The 24,747-nt window shown below is 34.0% G+C and overlaps 1 protein-coding gene across 1 annotated transcript in view; it reads right to left on the bottom strand.

Moving 5' to 3' along the window:
- The window catches only part of LOC132553017 (ras-specific guanine nucleotide-releasing factor 2-like), a 184,097-nt gene extending 159,564 nt beyond the window's left edge, over nucleotides 1-24,533 (bottom strand). The window contains exon 1 of the mRNA XM_060217220.1: nucleotides 24,261-24,533. Coding sequence (XP_060073203.1) covers nucleotides 24,261-24,533 — 273 coding nt within the window. The remainder of the gene's footprint in view (nucleotides 1-24,260) is intronic.
- Nucleotides 24,534-24,747: the final 214 nt, after the last annotated feature.

Below are 24,747 nucleotides of genomic sequence, written 5' to 3' on the forward strand. Positions count from 1 at the left end.
TTCACCCTCACATAGCTTTGTCTCCATTCATCCTCACATAGCCTTGTCTCGATTCACCCTCACATAGCCTTGTCTCCATTCACCCTAACACAGCCTCATCTACATTCATCCTCACATAGTCTCATCTACATTCATCCTCACATAGCCTCATCTATATTCAACCTCACATAGCCTTGTCTACATTCACCCTCACATAGCCTCATCTACATTCACCCTCACATAGCCTTGTCTAAATTCACCCTCATATAGCCTTGTCTCCATTCATCCTCACATAGCCTTGTCTACATTCATCCTCACATAGCCTCTTCTACATTCAAACTCACATAGCCTTGTCTCCATTTACCCTGACATAACCTTGTCTACATTCACCCTAACATAGCCTTGTCTCCATTCATCCTCACATAGCCTTGTCTACATTCATCCTCACATAGCCTCATCTACATTCACCCTCACATAGCCTTGTCTCCATTCATCCTCACATAGCCTTGTCTACATTCACCCTCACATAGCCTTGTCTCCACATAGCCTTGTCTACATTCACCCTCACATAGCCTTGTCTACATTCATCCTCACATAGCCTTGTCTCCATTCACCCTCACATAGCAACATTTCCCTAACCTTCACATAACCTCTGCCCCGTTCATCCTCACATAGCCTCATCTCCATCCAGCCTCACATAGCCTTGTCTACATTCACCCTCACATAGCCTTGTCTCCATTCACTCTCACATAGCCTTGTCTCCATTCTCCCTCACATAGCCTCATCTACATTCACCCTCACATAGCCTTGTCTCCATTCTCCCTCACATAGCCTCATCTACATTCACCATCACATAGCCTTGTCTACATTCACCCTCACATAGTCTTGTCTCCATTCTCCCTCACATAGCTTCTTCCCTGTTCACCCTCACATAGCCTTGTCTCCATTCACCCTCACATAGCCTCATCTACATCCAGCCTCACATAGCCTTGTCTCCATTCACCCTCACATAGCCTCTTCTACATTCACCCTCACATAGCCTTGTCTCCATTCACCCTCACATACCCTTGTCTCCATTCACCCTCACATAGCCTTGTCTACATTCATCCTCACATAGCCTTGTCTACATTCATCCTCACATAACGTCATCTCCATTCCCCCCACAACCTCACCCCATATCCTGATCTCCCCACAGTATGATCTACTTGTTTTGATTTAATGATATATTTCTTTGAAGGAAGTACTTAAGTTTTCACTTTTATTTTCCAACCCTCCAAAAGTATTTATATATGGTAACCAGTGAACTTGATCATGCAGGTTTTACTACTGTTGCCATGGTAACAAGTTTCGTTCCGAATATCATAGCACTTAAATTATTGCTGGTAATTTTCCACAGCATTAGAGAGAAATGTCACTTTCAGATTTGTAAGAATTATCAAGTGAGGTGACAAAAATTCAATTGTTTAAATTGGTTGGATTATCTGAGCAGATGCTTCAAGTTTCCACACTAGTCGCAGTGTGGTGCTAGCAATTACTAAGCTAATCAGTTAATCCAGATCGCAGGAAAACCAATAACCTTACATGATTGCACTGCTGTTATTCCAAATTTCCAAACAAATTCCAAACTATTAAGAGATACACTACAGATATTTTTGGAAACAGCAAAATGAATAAATTAATGAAGGAGCAAGGACAAACAGATTTTCAAAAATATTCAACTGTCAAACTGATTGTATACAGAGATTTTGACAAGGACCAAAACTATTTAAAAAAAAACAGCAAACAGCATATGGTATATGATTAAACAAATTGCATAATTATTGGAAATATATACTTTATATATATTCAATTAAACAAATTTATTTCTAAAGATTTGAGTACACTAAAATATCAAAGGTGGAATGGAAAATACACAACAGTATAACAAAGGTAAATACAACGGTATAGCAAAGGTAGATACACAGCAGTATAGCAAAGGTAATACACAATAGTACAACAAAAGTAGATACACAACAGTTCAACAAAGGTAGATACACAACAGTATAGCAAAGGTAGGTACACAACAGTACAACAAAGGTAGGTACACAACAGTACAACAAAGGTAGATACACAACAGTATAGCAAAGGTAGGTACACAACAGTACAACAAAGGTAGGTACACAACAGTACAACAAAGGTAGATAATATAGGGTACACAACAGTATAGAAAAGGTAGGTACACAACAGTATAGCAAAGGTAGATACACAACAGTATAGCAAAGGTAGATACACAACAGTATAGCACAGGTAGATACACAACAGTATAGCAAAGGTGGATACAACAGTATACCAAAGGTAGATACAACAGTATAGCAAAGGTAGATATACCACAGTATAGCAAAGGTAGATACACAACAGTATAGCAAAGGTAGATACACAACAGTATAGCAAAGGTAGATACACAACAGTATAGCACAGGTAGATACACAACAGTATAGCAAAGGTGGATACAACAGTATAGCAAAGGTAGATACACAACAGTATAGCAAAGGTAGAAACACAACAGTACAGCAAAGGTAGATACACAACAGTACAACAAAGGTAGATACACAACAGTACAACAAAGGTAGATACACAACAGTATAGCAAAGGTAGATACACAACAGTATAGCAAAGGTAGATACACAACAGTATAGAAAAGGTGGATACAACAGTATACCAAAGGTAGATACAACAGTATAGCAAAGGTAGATACACAACAATATAGCAAAGGTAGATACACAACAGTATATGATTCTGCTGCCTTCTCACAAAATGAATCAACAATTTGTATTTCTGTATGCAATAAATAAAAATAAAGTATACAAACAAATCCATCAGGACATTTTTGCACAGAAAGAATGGTCGCTAATATTTGTAGAGATTTCATTGACAGGGTGTCATTAGATTTCTCATGTGACGACCGACAGCTGCTGTAGCCTTCTTGGCAGCCTTTAAGTCCATGTCTGACCATACAATCAAGGCATTATAACCTGTGCCCAATGGTCTTTCTTCCCCAATGATAGAACCAAATAAGATCAAAGTTGCTTGTCGACGCAAGGTAATCAGCATGTAGGTGTATTAGCGCCTAAAGAACAGGTAATAATCAAGTCTGTCATTTGAATACTGTGTAACGCCTTTAATCTTTTCCAACCCCACTGTAAAGGAAATTATCTGTGCTGCTACTGTATGATTTGTACCTCTACCAATACATTCACCAGAGAGTGTGTCAGCCTGCCTTCCTGGTGCACTAACCAGCACATCCAGGATAAAGGCATGGAAATTATTCTCCAAAGCCACACAAGGCTTTTTATACATTCTAATAGGTAAAGCCATAGTAATTGTAGATGGTGTATATCAGGTTTATTCTCATTGGTCGGGCTACGCTGATGAGACAAAAATAAGATCATCTTTTTGTATAGATATTTAGGTACTTCTGTAATACTGTTGCCTCCTTTTCATTATACAATGATCAATTATCATAGAATTTAGTGCTTAAGTAGAAGCACTCCTCCACTATAATAGCCAAACTAATACATATTCTGATCTGGTTTTATACATACTGTTTTATCATGTTCATGAAGAAGCTTTTGGCTCACAAAACCTTTTCTATGGTGGACATGAGATAAGCCGTAAAGCTAAATAGATTCACCTAGTTGTATTCTCTATTTCTGGTAGGTTTATAAATGTAAAAACAGACTAAGATTTACTTAAGTCGTTCTGTATTTCCAGTAGTAGATATATCTAAGTTATTCTGTATTTCCAGCAGTAGATATATCTAAGTTATTCTGTATTTCCTGTAGTAGATATATCTAAGTTATTCTGTATTTCCAGTAGTAGATATATCTAAGTTATTCTGTATTTCCAGCAGTAGATATATCTAAGTTATTCTGTATTTCCAGTAGTAGATATATATATTCTGTATTTCCAAGATATATCTAAGTTATTCTGTATTTCCAGCAGTAGATATATCTAAGTTATTCTGTGTATTTCCTGTAGTAGATATATCTAAGTTATTCTGTATTTCCAGCAGTAGATATATCTAAGTTATTCTGTATTTCCAGTAGTAGATATATCTAAGTTATTCTGTATTTCCAGTAGTAGATATATCTAAGTTATTCTGTATTTCCAGCAGTAGTAGATATATATATCTAAGTTATTCTGTATTTCCAGCAGTAGATATATCTAAGTTATTCTGTATTTCCAGTAGAGAGATATATCTAAGTTATTCTGTATTTCCAGTAGTAGATATATCTAAGTTATTCTGTATTTCCAGTGGTAGATATATCTAAGTTATTCTGTATTTCCAGTGGTAGATATATCTAAGTTATTCTGTATTTCCAGCAGTAGATATATCTAAGTTATTCTGTATTTCCAGTAGAGTAGATATATCTAAGATATATCTAAGTAGATATATCTGTATTTCCAGTTAGTAGTAGATATATCTAAGTTATTCTGTATTTCCAGTGGTAGATATATCTAAGTTATTCTGTATTTCCAGTAGAGAGATATATCTAACGTATTCTGTATTTCCAGTAGTAGATATATCTAACGTATTCTGTATTTCCAGTAGTAGATATATCTAAGTTATTCTGTATTTCCAGTAGTAGATATATCTAAGTTATTCTGTATTTCCAGTGGTAGATATATCTAAGTTATTCTGTATTTCCAGCAGTAGATATATCTAAGTTATTCTGTATTTCCAGTAGTAGATATATCTATACTAAGTATTCTGTATTTCCAGTAGTAGATATATCTAACGTTATTCTGTATTTCCAGTGGTAGATATATCTAAGTTATTCTGTATTTCCAGTAGTAGATATATCTAAGTTATTCTGTATTTCCAGCAGTAGATATATCTAAGTTATTCTGTATTTCCAGCAGTAGATATATCTAAGTTATTCTGTATTTCCAGTAGTAGATATATCTAGTAGATATATCTAAGTTATTCTGTATTTCCAGCAGTAGATATATCTAAGTTATTCTGTATTTCCAGCAGTAGATATATCTAAGTTATTCTGTATTTCCAGCAGTAGATATATCTAAGTTATTCTGTATTTCCAGCAGTAGATATATCTAAGTTATTCTGTATTTAGATATATCTAAGTTATTCTGTATTTCCAGTAGAGAGTTATTCTGTATTTCCAGTAGAGAGATATATCTAAGTTATTCTGTATTTCCAGCAGTAGATATATCTAAGTTATTCTGTATTTCCTGTAGTAGATATATCTAAGTTATTCTGTATTTCCAGTAGTAGATATATCTAAGTTATTCTGTATTTCCAGTAGAGTAGATATATCTATTCTGTATTTCCAGTAGTAGATATATCTAAGTTATTCTGTATTTCCAGCAGTAGATATATCTAAGTTATTCTGTATTTCCAGTAGAGAGATATATCTAAGTTATTCTGTATTTCCAGTAGTAGATATATCTAAGTTATTCTGTATTTCCAGTGGTAGTAAGTTATATTTCCTGTAGTAGAGAGATATATCTAAGTTATTCTGTATTTCCAGTAGTAGATATATCTAAGTTAAGATATTCTGTATTTCCAGTAGTAGATATATCTAAGTTATTCTGTATTTCCAGTGGTAGATATATCTAAGTTATTCTGTATTTCCAGTAGTAGATATATCTAAGTTATTCTGTATTTCCATTCTGTGATAGAAGCACAAAAATCTGATACAAGTTGTATAGCATTCACCAGCGAAAATATCAAGGTCAAGGTCATGACAAAAAGGCAACAAATATTATTGTCATTAATATTGGGCGAAAGGATTATAGAAAGAGATATCAAGCTTTTGTGAAAGAAAATAACCTATTTCTGCCCGAATAAATTTCTGGTCTTCTCAGTATACTCTAAGGAATAGTCATTAGCATAAATGATTAACTTCCCTGAAGAGTTCATCTCTTTCACATCATGCTTAAACTATGGCAGTCTAAAACATTGTTTTAAAAAACTCCCCCAGTAGTAACATAATGTTGATATGTAAATCATCTTCTGTCTTAAGATCACATGACCAAACTCAGAGAAATATAAAATTATAAGACTGGTTATATTAATAATTAAAACAATACATAGTTAATGCATTGTGAAACATGTAATGTTACAATCCCTCTGTATTTTTCCTATATTTCTACAGGAGAGGATATACATAACTATGTTTTATAACTATTTATTACCTTGGTTTTCCCTACTGTGTAATCATCACTCAACCCAAGCGTATAAGATATAAGTATTAAGTTACAGTTAATGACCTTGTATTGTCCTCCATCTTTGGTCCATGAGTCTTAACAGTCATCTGTCTATAAAGACCAATATATGATATGATGGCAACAGCTTTCATAGTAGTGATAGATATGATCGACTAATTAAAACAGTACAGAATATTTCAGCAGTAAGGACAAAAACCACTTTAAATGCCACTTTTAATGCCACTTCTAATGCCACTTTCTCGTCATTCCCACAATATTTCAGCCCCATGGTATCTATCAGTGGAAATGAGTTTTAAATGTGTTTTCAAGATGGTGGCCATTTTGGATAACACTTGGTTAGGAATATCTCAGGTTGTTTAAGGCTAAGTTTCAGCTAAATCCCACTGGTTGAACTTGAGCAGAAGTTTAAAATGGGTATTGTTCAGAGAAATGATGATTGCACAATCATGTAACCCAATGGCTGCCATGGCTGCCATATTGACCTTTGACTATTTCAGAAAAGAACAACACATTTTCAGGACTATCTCATGTCATTTCAGGCAAGTTTCAGCTAAATCCCATTAGTGGAACTTGTGAAGATGTTCTTCAACGAAACCATGCCATGATTGCACAATCATGTTACAAAATGGTTACTACGGTTGCCATATTAAACTTTTGACAAGTTAAAAAAAAAAAACATTTTGCCAGCTTCTGTTTCTTAACATTCCTGCCGATTTTCAGATTGGCACCTGTTTTAAATGTTTTAAAATGTGTCTTTCAAGATTACTGCTCTGGTAGTCACATTTTGGACTGATCTGAAAAGTTATAACACTTGGTGAAGGCCATTCCAGGATCATTTCAGGCAACTTTCACCACAATACCTCGGGTGTAATATGAGAAATTTAAAATGTATCTTTAGACAGCGTACGACAAAGGACAAAACAAGATGGCAGTAGGTCAGATGGCCTAAAATCACAGGTTGATTTGATAGAAAAAGTCAATTCCAAACTTTATGCATGTCCAGCTTTTTCATGTCCTGGTATATATATATTGGAAATCAGGCAAATAAATGGATCAGACAGAGAGAAAAAGACCTGTGTGAAAATATCAAAATACTATGATGTGGTAAAAAACTGATTCTGATTCAGACCTATAAATCAGTAACATGCTACTGTACATGTATGTGAGTTGTGATTATCAGGATGCTTTGTAGGAGTCCTTCGTGGCAGTGTTTTAATATGCCTGTAGAAATAATGTTAACTCTCTGTGAGTAATCATTACAATTTTCTCAAGAACTGTATAGTTATGTTTTTCTTTTTATATTCTTGTGGTTGCGTCAGAGTCTTCTCATTGGCAATGATAAGTTGTTTCAAAAGACAATATAATTAAGACTGCAATTCATTTTTCTTTTCAGAATGAATGTTTTAAATTTTCCCTTCTGTTTCATTTTGTTTTTCTCTTTGTCACGTTGTGTGTTGTTAGTTTTACTATGTGTCAAGTGGCGACTGGGAAGACACTAATGAGTCACCAAAACGTATAACCTTATCTAGCTGCGACAGACCTGGTTGTCACTGCCTGCAGGGTGGGAGAACTACTATAACACCACCAGGGCGGTGCAGTCAGCTATCTTTATGTATCTACAAAACCCAGCTTCTGAGAGCCAATGATACAGGCGCAACTCGCACAGGAATCGTATCTACGGCAACGCTTAGAAAACAGAAAGGTCACATGTTCCGCAAATCTCTGAGTTTCTAGCTTCACCAAACATAGAAATAACAATTTCCTGAAGAGATTAGTATGTTTTGTGGCTATGGCTGAAAACAAAACAAGGCATGCAGTGTTTATGGTCTCATTAATTCACTATTGCCTCTTAGCACTTGTAAATCCTGAAGTTTAAAATTAAAGTTGGAATGATTGTTAATCAACATACAATGATGAACTTGTCTAGTCATAAACACAAATAATTTTGAAAGTCAACATTCTTCGGTTGAAAATAAGCACACTAATGTAATTTTATATCATATGTTTTGTAAAGAATTGAGCAGGCCAGGCTTACATCTGTATAGATATATATTTATTTTAACAAATTCTGTGGAGTGGTCAATGAGATAATTTTACAAGACCCCTCAGAGTCCACCTCTGTCTGAACTTTCTTCATTTTTTCCCCTCCTTTTCTGTTCTTTCCTCTTATTTGCTTTTAATTTTATGAAACTTTTGAAAATCATTCAAGAAATAACGATGATATTTTACTGTCAAATCCAAGAGGGCTTCGTGTCAGTCATTTTGGGTTTCTGATCAATTCTACAACTTGCCTCGGGACCAAGTGGATTAAACCTAAAAATGAGATTTGAGAATGATCCATCAAGTACTTGTACAATTACAGGAATTTTTATCTCAAAACTGACAACACAATACAATAACAGGATCAGTATTGTGCAATGTTTGAGTGTTAACATGAACAACCTGTAAAGTCACACATCTAAAATGTTATTACACAACATAGCAGACATTTTCTCCTTTTTTGGGGTATTTTGAATTAATTTGTCTCAAACACAACACCAATATCTAACATTGTACCATAAGATATGAATATTGTTCTTCATTATAAACAACACATTGTCAACATGTTTCAGTCGATAGGCATGACCAAACATTACATCAATGTGCAGTACTGAAAACAAGTTTCATTTATCTTAACCTCAACACAATGATCATCACAATGTTCTCAGCAAGTGATGGTATGTCATAATGTCATGTCAACCTGCACTGTCCCTAATATGGAGGAGAAAATACACAAAATTTATCCCATAAGTAACCGGTTTGGATTAATTAGATGGAATATTATACAATGTAAAAACTTATCCCATAAGTAACCGGTTTGGATTAATTAGATGGAATATTATACAATGTAAAAACTTATCCCATAAGTAACAGGTTTGGATCAATTAGTGAGATGTAATATTATACAATGTAAAAACTTATCCCATAAGTAACCGGTTTGGATCAATTAGATGTAATATTATACAATGTAAAAACTTATCCCATAAGTAACCGGTTTGGATCAGGTTTAAGTACAATGTAAAAACTTACAGGTTTGGATCAATTAGATGTAATATTATACAATGTAAAAACTTATCCCATAAGTAACAGGTTTGGATCAATTAGATGTAATATTATACAATGTAAAAACTTATCCCATAAGTAACAGGTTTGGATCAATTAGATGTAATATTATACAATGTAAAAACTTATCCCATAAGTAACCGGTTTGGATCAATTAGATGTAATATTATACAATGTAAAAACTTATCCCATAAGTAACAGGTTTGGATCAATTAGATGTAATATTATACAATGTAAAAACTTATCCCATAAGTAACCGGTTTGGATCAATTAGATGTAATATTATACAATGTAAAAACTTATCCCATAAGTAACCGGTTTGGATCAATTAGATGGAATATTATACAATGTAAAAACTTATCCCATAAGTAACCGGTTTGGATCAATTAGATGTAATATTATACAATGTAAAAACTTATCCCATAAGTAACCGGTTTGGAGCAATTAGATGTAATATTATACAATGTAAAAACTTATCCCATAAGTAACCGGTTTGGATCAATTAGATGTAATATTATACAATGTAAAAACTTATCCCATAAGTAACCGGTTTGGATCAATTAGATGTAATATTATACAATGTAAAAACTTATCCCATAAGTAACAGGTTTGGATCAATTAGATGTAATATTATACAATGTAAAAACTTATCCCATAAGTAACAGGTTTGGATCAATTAGATGTAATATTATACAATGTAAAAACTTATCCCATAAGTAACCGGTTTGGATCAATTAGATGTAATATTATACAATGTAAAAACTTATCCCATAAGTAACAGGTTTGGATCAATTAGATGTAATATTATACAATGTAAAAACTTATACCATAAGTAACAGGTTTGGATCAATTAGATGTAATATTATACAATGTAAAAACTTATCCCATAAGTAACAGGTTTGGATCAATTAGATATAATATTATACAATGTAAAAACTTATCCCATAAGTAACAGGTTTGGATCAATTAGATGTAATATTATACAATGTAAAAACTTATCCCAAGGTTTGGATCAATTAGATGTAATATTATACAATGTAAAAACTTATCCCATAAGTAACAGGTTTGGATCAATTAGATGTAATATTATACAATGTAAAAACTTATCCCATAAGTAACAGGTTTGGATCAATTAGATGTAATATTATACAATGTAAAAACTTATCCCATAAGTAACAGGTTTGGATCAATTAGATGTAATATTATACAATGTAAAAACTTATCCCATAAGTAACAGGTTTGGATCAATTAGATGTAATATTATACAATGTAAAAACTTATCCCATAAGTAACAGGTTTGGATCAATTAGATGTAATATTATACAATGTAAAAATATTATACAATGTCAAAAGATGTAATATTATACAATGTAAAAACTTATCCCATAAGTAACAGGTTTGGATCAATTAGATGGAATATTATACAATGTAAAAACTTATCCCATAAGTAACAGGTTTGGATCAATTAGATGTAATATTATACAATGTAAAAACTTATCCCATAAGTAACAGGTTTGGATCAATTAGATGTAATATTATACAATGTAAAAACTTATCCCATAAGTAACAGGTTTGGATCAATTAGATGTAATATTATACAATGTAAAAACTTATCCCATAAGTAACAGGTTTGGATCAATTAGATGTAATATTATACAATGTAAAAACTTATCCCATAAGTAACAGGTTTGGATCAATTAGATGTAATATTATACAATGTAAAAACTTATCCCATAAGTAACAGGTTTGGATCAATTAGATGTAATATTATACAATGATCAATAACCGGTTTGGATCAATTAGATGTAATATTATACAATGTAAAAACTTATCCCATAAGTAACAGGTTTGGATCAATTAGATGTAATATTATACAATGTAAAAACTTATCCCATAAGTAACAGGTTTGGATCAATTAGATGTAATATTATACAATGTAAAAACTTATCATAAGTAACCATAAGTAACAGGTTTGGATCAATTAGATGTAATATTATACAATGTAAAAACTTATCCCATAAGTAACAGGTTTGGATCAATTAGATATAATATTATACAATGTAAAAACTTATCCCATAAGTAACAGGTTTGGATCAATTAGATATAATATTGTACAATGTAAAAACTTATCCCATAAGTAACAGGTTTGGATCAATTAGATGTAATATTATACAATGTAAAAACTTATCCCATAAGTAACAGGTTTGGATCAATTAGATGTAATATTATACAATGTAAAAACTTATCCCATAAGTAACAGGTTTGGATCAATTAGATGTAATATTATACAATGTAAAAACTTATCCCATAAGTAACAGGTTTGGATCAATTAGATGTAATATTATACAATGTAAAAACTTATCCCAATTAAGATGGTAATAATATTATACAATGTAACAGGTTTGGATCAATTAGATATAATATTATACAATGTAAAAACTTATCCCATAAGTAACAGGTTTGGATCAATTAGATGTAATATTATACAATGTAAAAACTTATCCCATAAGTAACAGGTTTGGATCAATTAGATGTAATATTATACAATGTAAAAACTTATCCCATAAGTAACAGGTTTGGATCAATTAGATGGAATATTATACAATGTAAAAACTTATCCCATAAGTAACAGGTTTGGATCAATTAGATGGAATATTATACAATGTAAAAACTTATCCCATAAGTAACAGGTTTGGATGATGGAATATTATACAATGTAAAAACTTATCCCTTAAGTAACAGGTTTGGATCAATTAGATGTAATATTATACAATGTAAAAACTTATCCCATAAGTAACAGGTTTGGATCAATTAGATATAATATTATACAATGTAAAAACTTATCCCATAAGTAACAGGTTTGGATCAATTAGATATAATATTATACAATGTAAAAACTTATCCCATAAGTAACAGGTTTGGATCAATTAGATGTAATATTATACAATGTAAAAACTTATCCCATAAGTAACCGGTTTGGATCAATTAGATGTAATATTATACAATGTAAAAACTTATCCCATAAGTAACCGGTTTGGATCAATTAGATGTAATATTATACAATGTAAAAACTTATCCCATAAGTAACAGGTTTGGATCAATTAGATGGAATATTATACAATGTAATTGTAGTTTGTGTGCTTGTTTGATCAGTATTTAGTATGTTGTACTCACTGCAAATCAGCTAAAAAGTACAGAGATTTGTGTAAATAGGATATTGTGACCTTGTCAGCAGGGATCAGTTCTACTAAGCTCTGGATTGAACCATTTTGAATTACACATGAGATATGAATATCTGACTCCTTAACTAACAGCACAGCACTGAAAGGCAGATAGATACAACACCACGCCGATAAGACCCGATTCCTGAACGACAATGTGACAGGAAATTAATCACCATGTCTCAAACACTGCTGGAAAATGAAAAACTCATTTAAATTGATTTAGGAATCCATGGTTTAGTTCCAATTATAAGAAGAAATGCTGAAGTCATACAACAACACTCTTGGATTCATTCAGGCTATAAAAAAACACTGATCTGTTCACTCAGCTCATCTCAAACTTTTGCTGGATTTGATTGATGTCATACCCATCGAGCTGTTAGGCTAAACAGTTTCGTGTCTCCGTGTTACGTCCCAGTATAAAGTGATGTGTCACATTCATCCAAGTGTTAGGCTAACAAGTTACATGTCTCGGTGTTATGTCCCTGTATAAAGTGATGTGTTACATCCATCAGCACCAGGCTGACACAATCCATAACATATGAATCCTGACAAAAGTGACAACATTTTACAAATAATAATGAAGCTCTCGACACACAGACAATGCTTTCTTTACGGACAATGACATCATACTGCTCTCAACATACAGGTGATTTCTTTACAGACAATAACATCATACAGCTCTCAACATACAGGTGTTTCCTTACAGACAATAACATCATATAGCTCTCAACATACAGGTGTTTCCTTACAGACAATAACATCATACAGCTCTCAACATACAGGTGTTTCCTTACAGACAATAACATCATATAGCTCTCAACATACAGGTGTTTCCTTACAGACAATAACATCATACAGCTCTCAACATACAGGTGTTTCCTTACAGACAATAACATCATATAGCTCTCAACATACAGGTGTTTCCTTACAGACAATAACATCATACAGCTCTCAACATACAGGTGTTTCCTTACAGACAATAACATCATACAGTTCTCAACATACAGGTGTTTTCTTTACAGACAATAACATCATACAGCTCTCAAGATACAGGTGTTTCCTTACAGACAATAACATCATACAGTTCTCAACATACAGGTGTTTCCTTACAGACAATAACATCATACAGCTCTCAACATACAGGTGTTTTACAAAGCTCTAGGCATATTGATAGTGCTATCTTTACATCACTTTCTTTACACACAGTAAGAAAAAATCACGACTGCTCTCAACAGACAGACAGCATTTTCATTACAAACAGTAAGTTATTCATGCTCTCAAAGTACAGGTTATGCTTTCTTGACAAATAATTACATACAGTTCTCAAATTTGAAATTCTGGAAGACCATAAATTAGAGACTTGAGTGGTAGGTATCTTGGATAGAGTGCTGTTTAAAATATTGTTTGAAATGCCTAAACATATATCAATATTCAATATGATAATAACGATTTCTGGAGTGAGGTATAGCAAAAATTAACAACCCTCAATTACTGAGCAACAACTTAGATAATAATGAATTCACACAAAAGTTATTGATATTTTCCTCAAGTTCAATACATTTCAATTGTATGATCAGTAGATGCACATTATCAGTTCTTTTGTGTTTCATTAGTACACATATGTGTAAATAACTAATCAGTTATTCATACACCTGAGTCAGTGCTCAAAATTAACGACAATTTCAACATAGCAAATACAAAATTACTGATTAAAACTAGTTAGATATGGTAAATATTCATTTCTTTTTTAACCATCCAAGCAAAACTGTGATTCTATAATTCAGCATTCACTGAATGTTTCTTGTAGCTATAATTGAATAAATAATGACATGGTGACCTAGAATATTAATTATCAAATCAAACTTCATAATTGAAATATTGACCTTTCAAACAAAATCTATATTTAAATTATTTAAAGAAAATTTCTTGCAGTATTAAATATTTATGTATACATTCTGTAAAGGTAATTAAATGTAAGACAGTGGCTTGTGAAGTAATCACATTTCACCATTGGTTTCAGTGACTGATGTAAAACAGCTCGTCACATTTCACCACTGGTTTCAGTGACTGATGTAAAACAGCTTGTCAAATTTCACCACTGGTTTCAGTGACTGATGTAAAACAGCTTGTCACATTTCACCTCTGGTTTCAATGACTGGTGTAAAATAGATTGTCACATTTCACCACTGGTTTCAGTGACTACATGGTGGTACTACATTTTGTGTGTTGTTACATTTGGTTTCAGTCGTCACATTTCACCACTCACAAGAAGTTTCAGAGCCTTGTGTAATAATGTTGTCACATTTTACCACTGGTTTCAGACTAACAATCTGCTCCATTCGACTTCATGAAAGGTCAACTCCCTACAGGCCAAAGCCTCAAAAGGTCAGCACTCATGATGGAGTATCAGTGGACTGATCAGCACTGTCGGTGTCGGTATCGCAGGCAACGTCTGTTACCGTCTATCACCGCTCTGCATTTACTAATCTATATTTAGATACCACAGCTAGAGAGATGTCATATATCAGGGTGGACAGTCGTGCTCAAGGACAAAAAATGTAGTTTCCATGGTAACATGAAAATCAACAGCTTCGAAATAGCAAGCCATCACAATAGCACTATATGGAAATATAACCTTTAGTACTTTCTTATGTGTATGGCATTCTTCAGTAACCAGCAAACCATCCTCAGTGGTAGCATCATTTATATACGTTTACAAAGGCCTAGCAGTCAATTCAGATGGAGTTTGTCCTTAACGCAGTGATTTTGGTACTGTGAAATAGAGCTGCTGTATATTAGTGCATTATGCCCCATTTTATGTTTGTCTCTGACAAAATTGCAAGATAAAATTCTAAAATTTATATTTAAGGTGATAAAATCATATTTTCTGAATCTGATGTTGTTATTTCCAGCGAGGAATTAAACTCTTTCTCCTACGCATTTCACATCAACCTTTTCTCCTGTTCAGAGCGCTGATCAGAACAGCTCTCCACGGGACAACACTTGCAGTAGTCTAATTTATACCCTGCCTTTATTATGAGATTGGTTTATAAACTACAATTTAGTTATAAAGTACTATATTCAGAACCATACTGTACTTAATGTAAAGGTCACAATGTTCCTTATACTGTGTCCATCGTTGTCAGAATCTGTGAGTCTGTTGTCTCCGTTACGAGAGAGCACTTACTTCTTCCTCAATGATGAAGATTTCACAAATAATCATGGAGTGGATGGTGAGTTACATATGAAATCTGTAGCTAGCTTATCATATCAGCCTTAATCAGTTGATCAAGCGTGATCACTTCACATTTATTATAATTATATAAAATCAATGACCACCACCATACAATCCTTTAGCCAAATGCTTCATACATAATGATCTATCTGTTACCTTAAGGCTGGCCGATTATCTGGTGAAAATATCGATAACAACAGGTTAAACTGCCTTGAGAGCCACAAGTCCTCAAGCATATGATAGGTAATTAGGTTTTGTCCCCAACTTTAGATGAGACTAGGAGAGAACAAAGCAGAGACCTTGTGAAACAACTAGCACTGCAATCATATTCTACCAGCTGACAGACCAATGTCAACATTCTCAAGGGAAATTCTCCAGTGTTCTAAAGATACAGAATATAAAAGGAATTTTTACCTAGAACACACTGAAAGCATCTCTGACACTGAGCATAACATCTTACTCCTATTTATAAATACATAATCATCATTGTGTAGAGGTGTTACTGTAGGCTTTCAATGGCATTTTTATGCAAAAGTGAATGACTGTGTAGATAAAACCAGACTTTTAAGATAATAACTGGTAGCCATATTGATTTTTTTTTATTATACTTTTACTGTAAAGTGCATGCCACATAACTTTTAATGTTTACAGTATCCTGTATGTTTTAATTCATTAAAATAATGACATGGTTCAGCATGTTTACTTGACAGTCTTTTGACATTATCAGAAATCTATAAATTACCAAATTTATTGAATTATGAAGCTTTTATGAAGATTTTAACAATTTTTTATCAATTTTGGTGTCCCTCAGTCATCACCCAGAAGGAGGAAACAGCTTTATGATGCAATTTAATTCATTATTTGACTCTATCCAATTCTAAATTTGTATTGAAAAGTGCTATTCACTTGTGTCTTTTTGCACAAACATCACATTAGCTATAACAATTCAAGATTGATCAGCTTTGGATGAAACGAAAAACAACAAAAAGAAACAGAAAGAATGCAATAAGATTACAAGAGAAGTGTATATATTTACACTAGGTTATTTATACCCCTTTCTGGAATGGAGTTCAAAAAAATCATCTGACCTACATTTAAGGTCATAAATACTTGGTCATACACATTCAAATCAAGCTTATAAACCCTGAAGTCATGGTTTTTCACCGCCTTCTCCTTCTGAAATCTTAAAACGCTTTTAATGGTTTCTATAAAAACCTTGGTTTTTTCACAATTTCCAGATGTCAGGGTAACATTGTACAATCCAACCCATCAGTTCCTTTCACACTTTTCTCACAGAGCTAGTAACATATGGGACATTTAGAAAGTTCAAACCTTAACAGATGCTTGGAGGCAGGTGCCATTGCAGGCACATCAGATTGACACAAGGGAATGAAGGTCTAAATCAGAACCACCCAAAACTAACGAGGTTTTACACTAGTTCTCACATATATACATCACTCATGGGCTATATCATATGTCCTTTTAATATCTACTACAGTAAAATGTTTCAAATCTTAAAGTATAGTTTAAAACTGTTTTACTGTACACATCTGTGATCTAGTCCCACAAACTGTTTTACTGTACACATCTGTGATCTAGTCCCACAAACTGTTTTACTGTACACATCTGTGATCTGGTAGTCCCACAAACTGTTTTACTGTACACATCTGTGATCTGTTGGTCCCACAAACTGTTTTACTGTACACATCTGTGATCTAGTCCCACAAACTGTATTACTGTACACATCTGTGATCTGTTGGTCCCACAAACTGTTTTACTGTACACATCTGTGATCTGGTAGTCCCACAAACTGTTTTACTGTACACATCTGTGATCTGTTGGTCCCACAAATTGTTTTACTGTACACATCTGTGATCTAGTCCCACAAACTGTATTACTGTACACATCTGTGATCTGTTGGTCCCACAAACTGTTTTACTGTACACATCTGTGATCTGGTAGTCCCACAAACTGTTTTACTGTACACATCTGTGATCTGGTAGTCCCACAAACTGTTTTACTGTACACATCTGTGATCTGGTAGTCCCACAAACTGTTTTACTGCACACATCTGTGATCTGTTGGTCCCACAAACTGTATTACTGTACACATCTGTGATCTGGTAGTCCCACAAACTGTTTTACTGTACATATCTGTGATCTGTTGGTCCCACAAACTGTTTTACTGCACACATCTGTGATCTGGTAGCCCACAAACTGTTTTACTGTACATATCTGTCATCTGTTGGTCCCACAAACTGTTTTCCATGAAACAGATCTATAAAATCACTCTATTTCTGTTTAAATGAACATACCCTTAAATGGCAGTTAAAATTATGTTCACTAACTATTCCTTTTAAAAGAATGTCCCACCATTTTCATACTGAGTATATTCCTTAAAAGGTAGTACCACCACTATTATCAACTGGGTACATATACAAAACTTAGTTCTTTGTTTTGTATACTAACAGTTCAATGTTATGGAGTAAACTTCATATCAAATCAGAACTCTTTTGCACTGGAGATACAAATCAGAACTCTTCTGCACTAGAGGTACAAATCAGAAGTCTTCTGCACTAGAGGTACAAATCAGAACTCTTCTGCACTGGAGATACCAATCAGAACTCTTCTGCACTGGAGATACCAATCAGAACTCTTCTGCACTGGAGATACAAATCAGAACTCTTCTGCACTGGAGATACAAATCAGAACTCTTCTGCACTGGAGATACAAATCAGAACTCTTCTGCACTGGAGATACAAATCAGAACTCTTCTGCACTAAGGGTACAAATCAGAACACTTCTGCACTAGAGATACAAATCAGAACTCTTCTGCACTGGAGATACAAATCAGAACTCTTCTGCATTGGAGATACAAATCAGAACTCTTCTGCACTAAGGGTACAAATCAGAACACTTCTGCACTGGAGATACAAATCAGAACTCTTCTGCACTGGAGATACAAATCAGAACTCTTCTGCACTGGAGATACAAATCAGAACTCTTCTGCACTGGAGATACAAATCAGAACTCTTCTGCATTGGAGATACAAATCAGAACTCTTCTGCACTAAGGGTACAAATCAGAACACTTCTGCACTGGAGATACAAATCAGAACTCTTCTGCACTGGAGATACAAATCAGAACTCTTCTGCACTGGAGATACAAATCAGAACTCTTCTGCACTGGAGATACCAATCAGAACTCTTCTGCACTGGAGATACAAATCAGAACTCTTCTGCACTGGAGATACAAATCAGAACTCTTCTGCACTAAGGGTACAAATCAGAACACTTCTGCACTAGAGATACAAATCAGAACTCTTCTGCATTGGAGATACAAATCAGAACTCTTCTGCACTGGAGATACAAATCAGAACTCTTCTGCACTGGAGATACAAATCAGAACTCTTCTGCATTGGAGATACAAATCAGAACTCTTCTGCACTAGGGGTACAAATCAGAACACTTCTGCACTAGAGATACAAATCAGAACTCTTCTGCATTGGAGATACAAATCAGAACTCTTCTGCATTGGAGATACAAATCAGAACTCTTCTGCATTGGAGATACAAATCAGAACTCTTCTGCACTAGGGGTACAAATCAGAACTCTTCTGCACTAGGGGTACAAATCAGAACTCTTCTGCATTGGAGATACAAATCAGAACTCTTCTGCACTGGAGATACCAATCAGAACTCTTCTGCACTGGAGATACCAATCAGAACTCTTCTGCACTGGAGATACAAATCAGAACTCTTCTGCATTGGAGATACAAATCAGAACACTTCTGCACTAGAGATACAAATCAGAACTCTTCTGCACTAGAGATACAAATCAGAACTCTTCTGCACTAGGGGTACAAATCAGAACACTTCTGCACTAGAGATACAAATCAGAACTCTTCTGCACTAGAGATACAAATCAGAACTCTTCTGCACTAGAGATACAAATCAGAACTCTTCTGCACTGGAGATACAAATCAGAACTCTTCTGCATTGGAGATACAAATCAGAACTCTTCTGCACTAGGGGTACAAATCAGAACTCTTCTGCACTAGAGTTACAAATCAGAACTCTTCTGCACTAAAAATAATAATCCCGATAATGCAGAACACTTCTCCCAATCAAACTTCAACAATTCAACATATACATTTTAATACAAATTATACAACACATAATGTTAGCCAGAAAAATTCAAAATACATTTTTACAAATTTCAACATACAAATTACTTGAAGACATATATCCAATGTTAAATGTGAATGTTAATATGATAATTAATAAATATTTAAAAAATACTGAATCTTAATTTTCAAGAATATACCACAACAAACATCAAGTTTTTCCAAACTTTCCTTCACCAACTCATGTTAAACTGAAATCATGGTATAAGGTTGGTTAACTTCCATCATCACATCAACTTGCATTTGTTTAAAAAATTATTACATTCCATCTTCAACAACCTTATAGGTGCAACCCTTTTATAGCAATTGAATTCAAGATGTGACTTTAAATTATTGTTTCACTAATCAACAACAATAAAATGAAGGGAAAGGTTGAACAAAGATCCTGTAAGATCATACCAGCTGTCTAAACTAAGGCTTTGTAGAACTTTACTGCAAAGTTATGAGGGATTGTACAATCAAACCAGCTGTAAGGCTTTGTATCAATATATCTAATACATTGTCGGTAACATTACTGTAAAGTACTGGATTGTACAATCAAACCTGCTGTTTGATGTAAAGCTTTGTATCAATATATCTAATACATTGTCGGTAACATTAGTGTAAAGTACTGGATTGTACAATCAAACCAGCTGTAAGGCTTTGTATCAATATATCTAATACATTGTCGGTAACATTACTGTAAAGTACTGAATTGTACAATCAAACCAGCTGTAAGGCTTTGTATCAATATATCTAATACATTGTCGGTAACATTACTGTAAAGTACTGGATTGTACAATCAAACCTGCTGTTTGATGTAAAGCTTTGTATCAATATATCTAATACATTGTCGGTAACATTAGTGTAAAGTACTGGATTGTACAATCAAACCAGCTGTAAGGCTTTGTATCAATATATCTAATACATTGTCGGTAACATTACTGTAAAGTACTGAATTGTAAATCAAACCAGCTGTAAGGCTTTGTATCAATATATCTAATACATTGTCGGTAACATTACTGTAAAGTACTGGATTGTACAATCAAACCAGCTGTTTGATGTAAGACTTTGTATCAATATATCTAATACATTGTCGGTAATATTACTGTAAAGTACTGAATTGTACAATCAAACCAGCTGTAAGGCTTTGTATCAATATATCTAATACATTGTCGGTAACCTTACTGTAAAGTACTGGATTGTAAATCAAACCAGCTGTAAGGCTTTGTATCAATATATCTAATACACTGTAAGTAACCTATCCCTGTTTTTGTAGGATTTTTAACAATGTTTAACATGAGCTGAAGCTGACAGTACCTCACATAGATAGATCTCTTTCTAAATAACTTAATGATCACACTTATTTTCTATAACCTTGAGAATATTACATAACCCACTCACATTGATCTGTATAACTTGTGATATATCAGGTGTATAGTGATTCAGGGATCTTCTCAAATTCTGGACCAACTTTTTCAACTTTTGCACAAATGTAACCCTGGTAAAATACTAGCCGCAATATACCACTTGGCTAGAGAGAACTTCTCTTTATCACGATTGGTTGAGGATCAGACTAGTACGCTAGGGGTCGTCCCGGTGTCATTTGTATTCCCCATCAGAAAAGGATCCGGATCACTTTTCCCTCATCAGAAAAAGACCGGGGATCGCTTTTCCCCCCATAAGAAAAGGATCCCCCCTATAGTATTTTGATCCCCCTTGTGAATTTTATTTTAAACTTTATAGCTTTATAAATAAAATGAGATATGATAGGTAACTGTGTCTGGGACTTGGTTACTGATACCTGGGTTACCTGTACAGGTGTGATTACATAACACCCGTGGAGCCAAGGCTGAAGAGGTCAAACTCCAGATTACCCTGTACAGGTAGTGACTAACAGGGGCTTATAAGATGACTGCATACATAATTACTCTATATATAACCTGTCCCAAATATACTTCATGGAAAATAAGTTTATGGATTCAATGGAGAATTTTTATATACATGTATATATGTATATATGGGCAAAGGGAAAATTAACAGTTGACCTAAAAGGATATATTTTGATGAAAGAGAGATTTTAGGGTCAATAATTATAAACAGAAAGGGACGTACAAAAAGAAAGTATTTTTAAATTGAAAAGGAGAAAATTAGTTACAATTAATGTCGAAATTATATATACAAAGTTTACAAACAATATACAATTCTGAACATGTATGCAGAGTGGGAAATTAACACTTAGTGATCCATATATAATTAGTTTACTCTAACATGTTTATAAAACTTTGAGGTAAATATATATTTATATATAAGAAATCATTGTATAACTTCTGAGGTAAAAAGGAAAGAATTATTTACCAATAGTGTACAATAAGACCCATTTTTATTAATCAAGTCACTTACAGGAAAGAAGATGCAACATACATGCATGGAATAAAGAAAATTAAAGGCCTATGTTTGGACAAATATCAGTTGTTTTCTCATAAAAACAAGGACGTTTTTTACCTAAAATTAAATCCCTAATGATCCAACACACATACATGTATAGCATGCATTTTTTTTTCAATTAGACAACTGTTAAGCAATTTATTTGCAAGTTTTAATATTCATGCAAATATGTACATATTAATTTTAAAGTGGAAAATGTATATTAAACACAGCTTTTATGTAAAATGATGGCCTCAATCAATCTATAAAGGAATTTATCCACAGGTAACTTTAATTGATCACTCAATATACCTGCCATGTGCACATGGGTGCTCACTCAGGTTTGACCCCTCTACCCTTAATCCTCTTATGTAATTGACTGGTTGGCCAGGTGTAATTAACAACTACACAGCTAATATAACACCTATCATCATATTTTAACTATCGCCTTAAATACATGCATATATGCACTGTTAATATAACTTCTCTTAAGGGGGATCAAAATACTATTGGGGGGATCATTTACTGATCGCCAGAAAAGTGATCCGGATCCTTTTCTGATGGGGGATCCAAATATGATATGACACCGGGTTCAATTCCTAGTGGAGGTATTGAAATAATCACCTCTGTGACACACACAGTTTACATGTATTTGAAGCTTAAGAAACATCCATAGTTAGAGCATGTCTGTTTTCACAACTTCCAGGTTTTTACATCAGGTGAAAATACTTATAACCATTGTAGATATCTGTTTTTTTTTATTTATTTACTTAATTATTTATGTATCAGTCATTCATACAGTCCAGGAATACGTAAACACATTAAAAGAAAACATGCATTAACTATGTTTTCAAACCTGGTATGTTACATGGCCAAATTCACTAATACCAGGTACAGCATTGTTTCTATATCCCAAAGAAAAAAACAGGTAGTTGGTGTACAGTTGAGTGTTCCTATGTGAAAAAAGAGGCATTTTCCTACATGATGAGACAGTGTTATCTTATCATGTTAATTTATTATTTCCTTCACTTCTGAGAAATACAGGAAAAAAACAGATTTAAGGCTGTAAAAGAGTGCAAAATAATCACTTGACAAGATATTTGTGTAACTTCTGATACCACCTGGAAGTTCAGGTAAAAATGTAGCAAAAACAAGCCTACTTTTTCCTGACCATGCATTATAATCAAATCGCTGGTTGGTTGTTTCAAAGCTACCTATTTACTGATGCACTCTGATTAGATATTTTCCTGTTTCTTTATCACCACTCCAGATGCACACCTGTTTCAGCTCTGCACGTCAAGTTTCTCAAACATTACCTGTAGAAGCACTAACGATGTACAGATATATACACATGTACATATGTCATAGCTTTATAGTGCTGAAGCTGAAACATGTGTTCTCTTCATCAAAGGTAACCACGGGCAAGGTCACAGCGTTTGTCTTCATCACGTTGATTCACCCGGAGCACAGTAGTGTGGTTGATCACTGTCCGTCTTTCACCTCACCAACAACTGACCACTTACAGTTATCACCCCCCGTAGGCCTACAGTAAGTAATCAAGTCTTACTCCGTTTAGACTGCGTTTACGGTAACAGGAAGTGGGGTGTTCACGCCATCTTTAATCAGGAAACAAACCCGCGTTATCGTGAAATTGAAATATTTACAAACTAAATCGACCATTTTGGCGCGCAACAACTCGCGATAACGTTCAGCAAAGCCTATGTTCGATTAGAGTTGACCTAAACACACACTTGTTATGCATGAACACATCTGGTTATTGTGTGCTCTAGTCCTTAATTCTCTGGAAAAAAAACATTACTGACGTACATTACAGATCCATACACACAGTTACACGCACATCATATTTCCAATAATTTCAATCAATCTGAAAAAACTTACCTGTTTCTCTGTGTCCTTGCCGGCCTTCAGAGCAGCCGGTGTCAGAACGCGATCACAGTAGCTGCCTTCTAACAGGGCCACTCCAGACGGCCGACCTGCAGTCTCACTCTCAAAGTAAAACAATAGATTCTGATACAATATGAAATATCGCAGTTGCCATTTTCCAGTGTCCGAACTTTTCTTATGAAGATATCCAGCTATGGTGTTTTCCCGCCTCGATTTCGACGCCAGGTAAAGAAGTTGGTTTTCGTTGAAGCGGATCGCCTTCTGCATGGTGGTAGCGCTGTGACGGCGAACTCATGAAATCTGAAATTAGTGTGTAAAAAATCTTATCTTCAACACAATTTTAGTGCACATAGCTACTGTGACGGCCATTTCAGTACACCACGTCCAACGGGTTTCCATGTTAGATTATGAAAATTAATATTTATTACTAAGCTTTTGTCGAGCTAGCATGCACGTTTGTTGTAGCGTGAAGGTAAGAACA

This window comes from Ylistrum balloti, unplaced genomic scaffold (genome assembly GCF_031769215.1).
Source record: "Ylistrum balloti isolate Yb309-2 unplaced genomic scaffold, AGI_CSIRO_Ybal_v1 Utg370292, whole genome shotgun sequence".
In the NCBI taxonomy this organism is placed as follows: domain Eukaryota; kingdom Metazoa; phylum Mollusca; class Bivalvia; order Pectinida; family Pectinidae; genus Ylistrum; species Ylistrum balloti.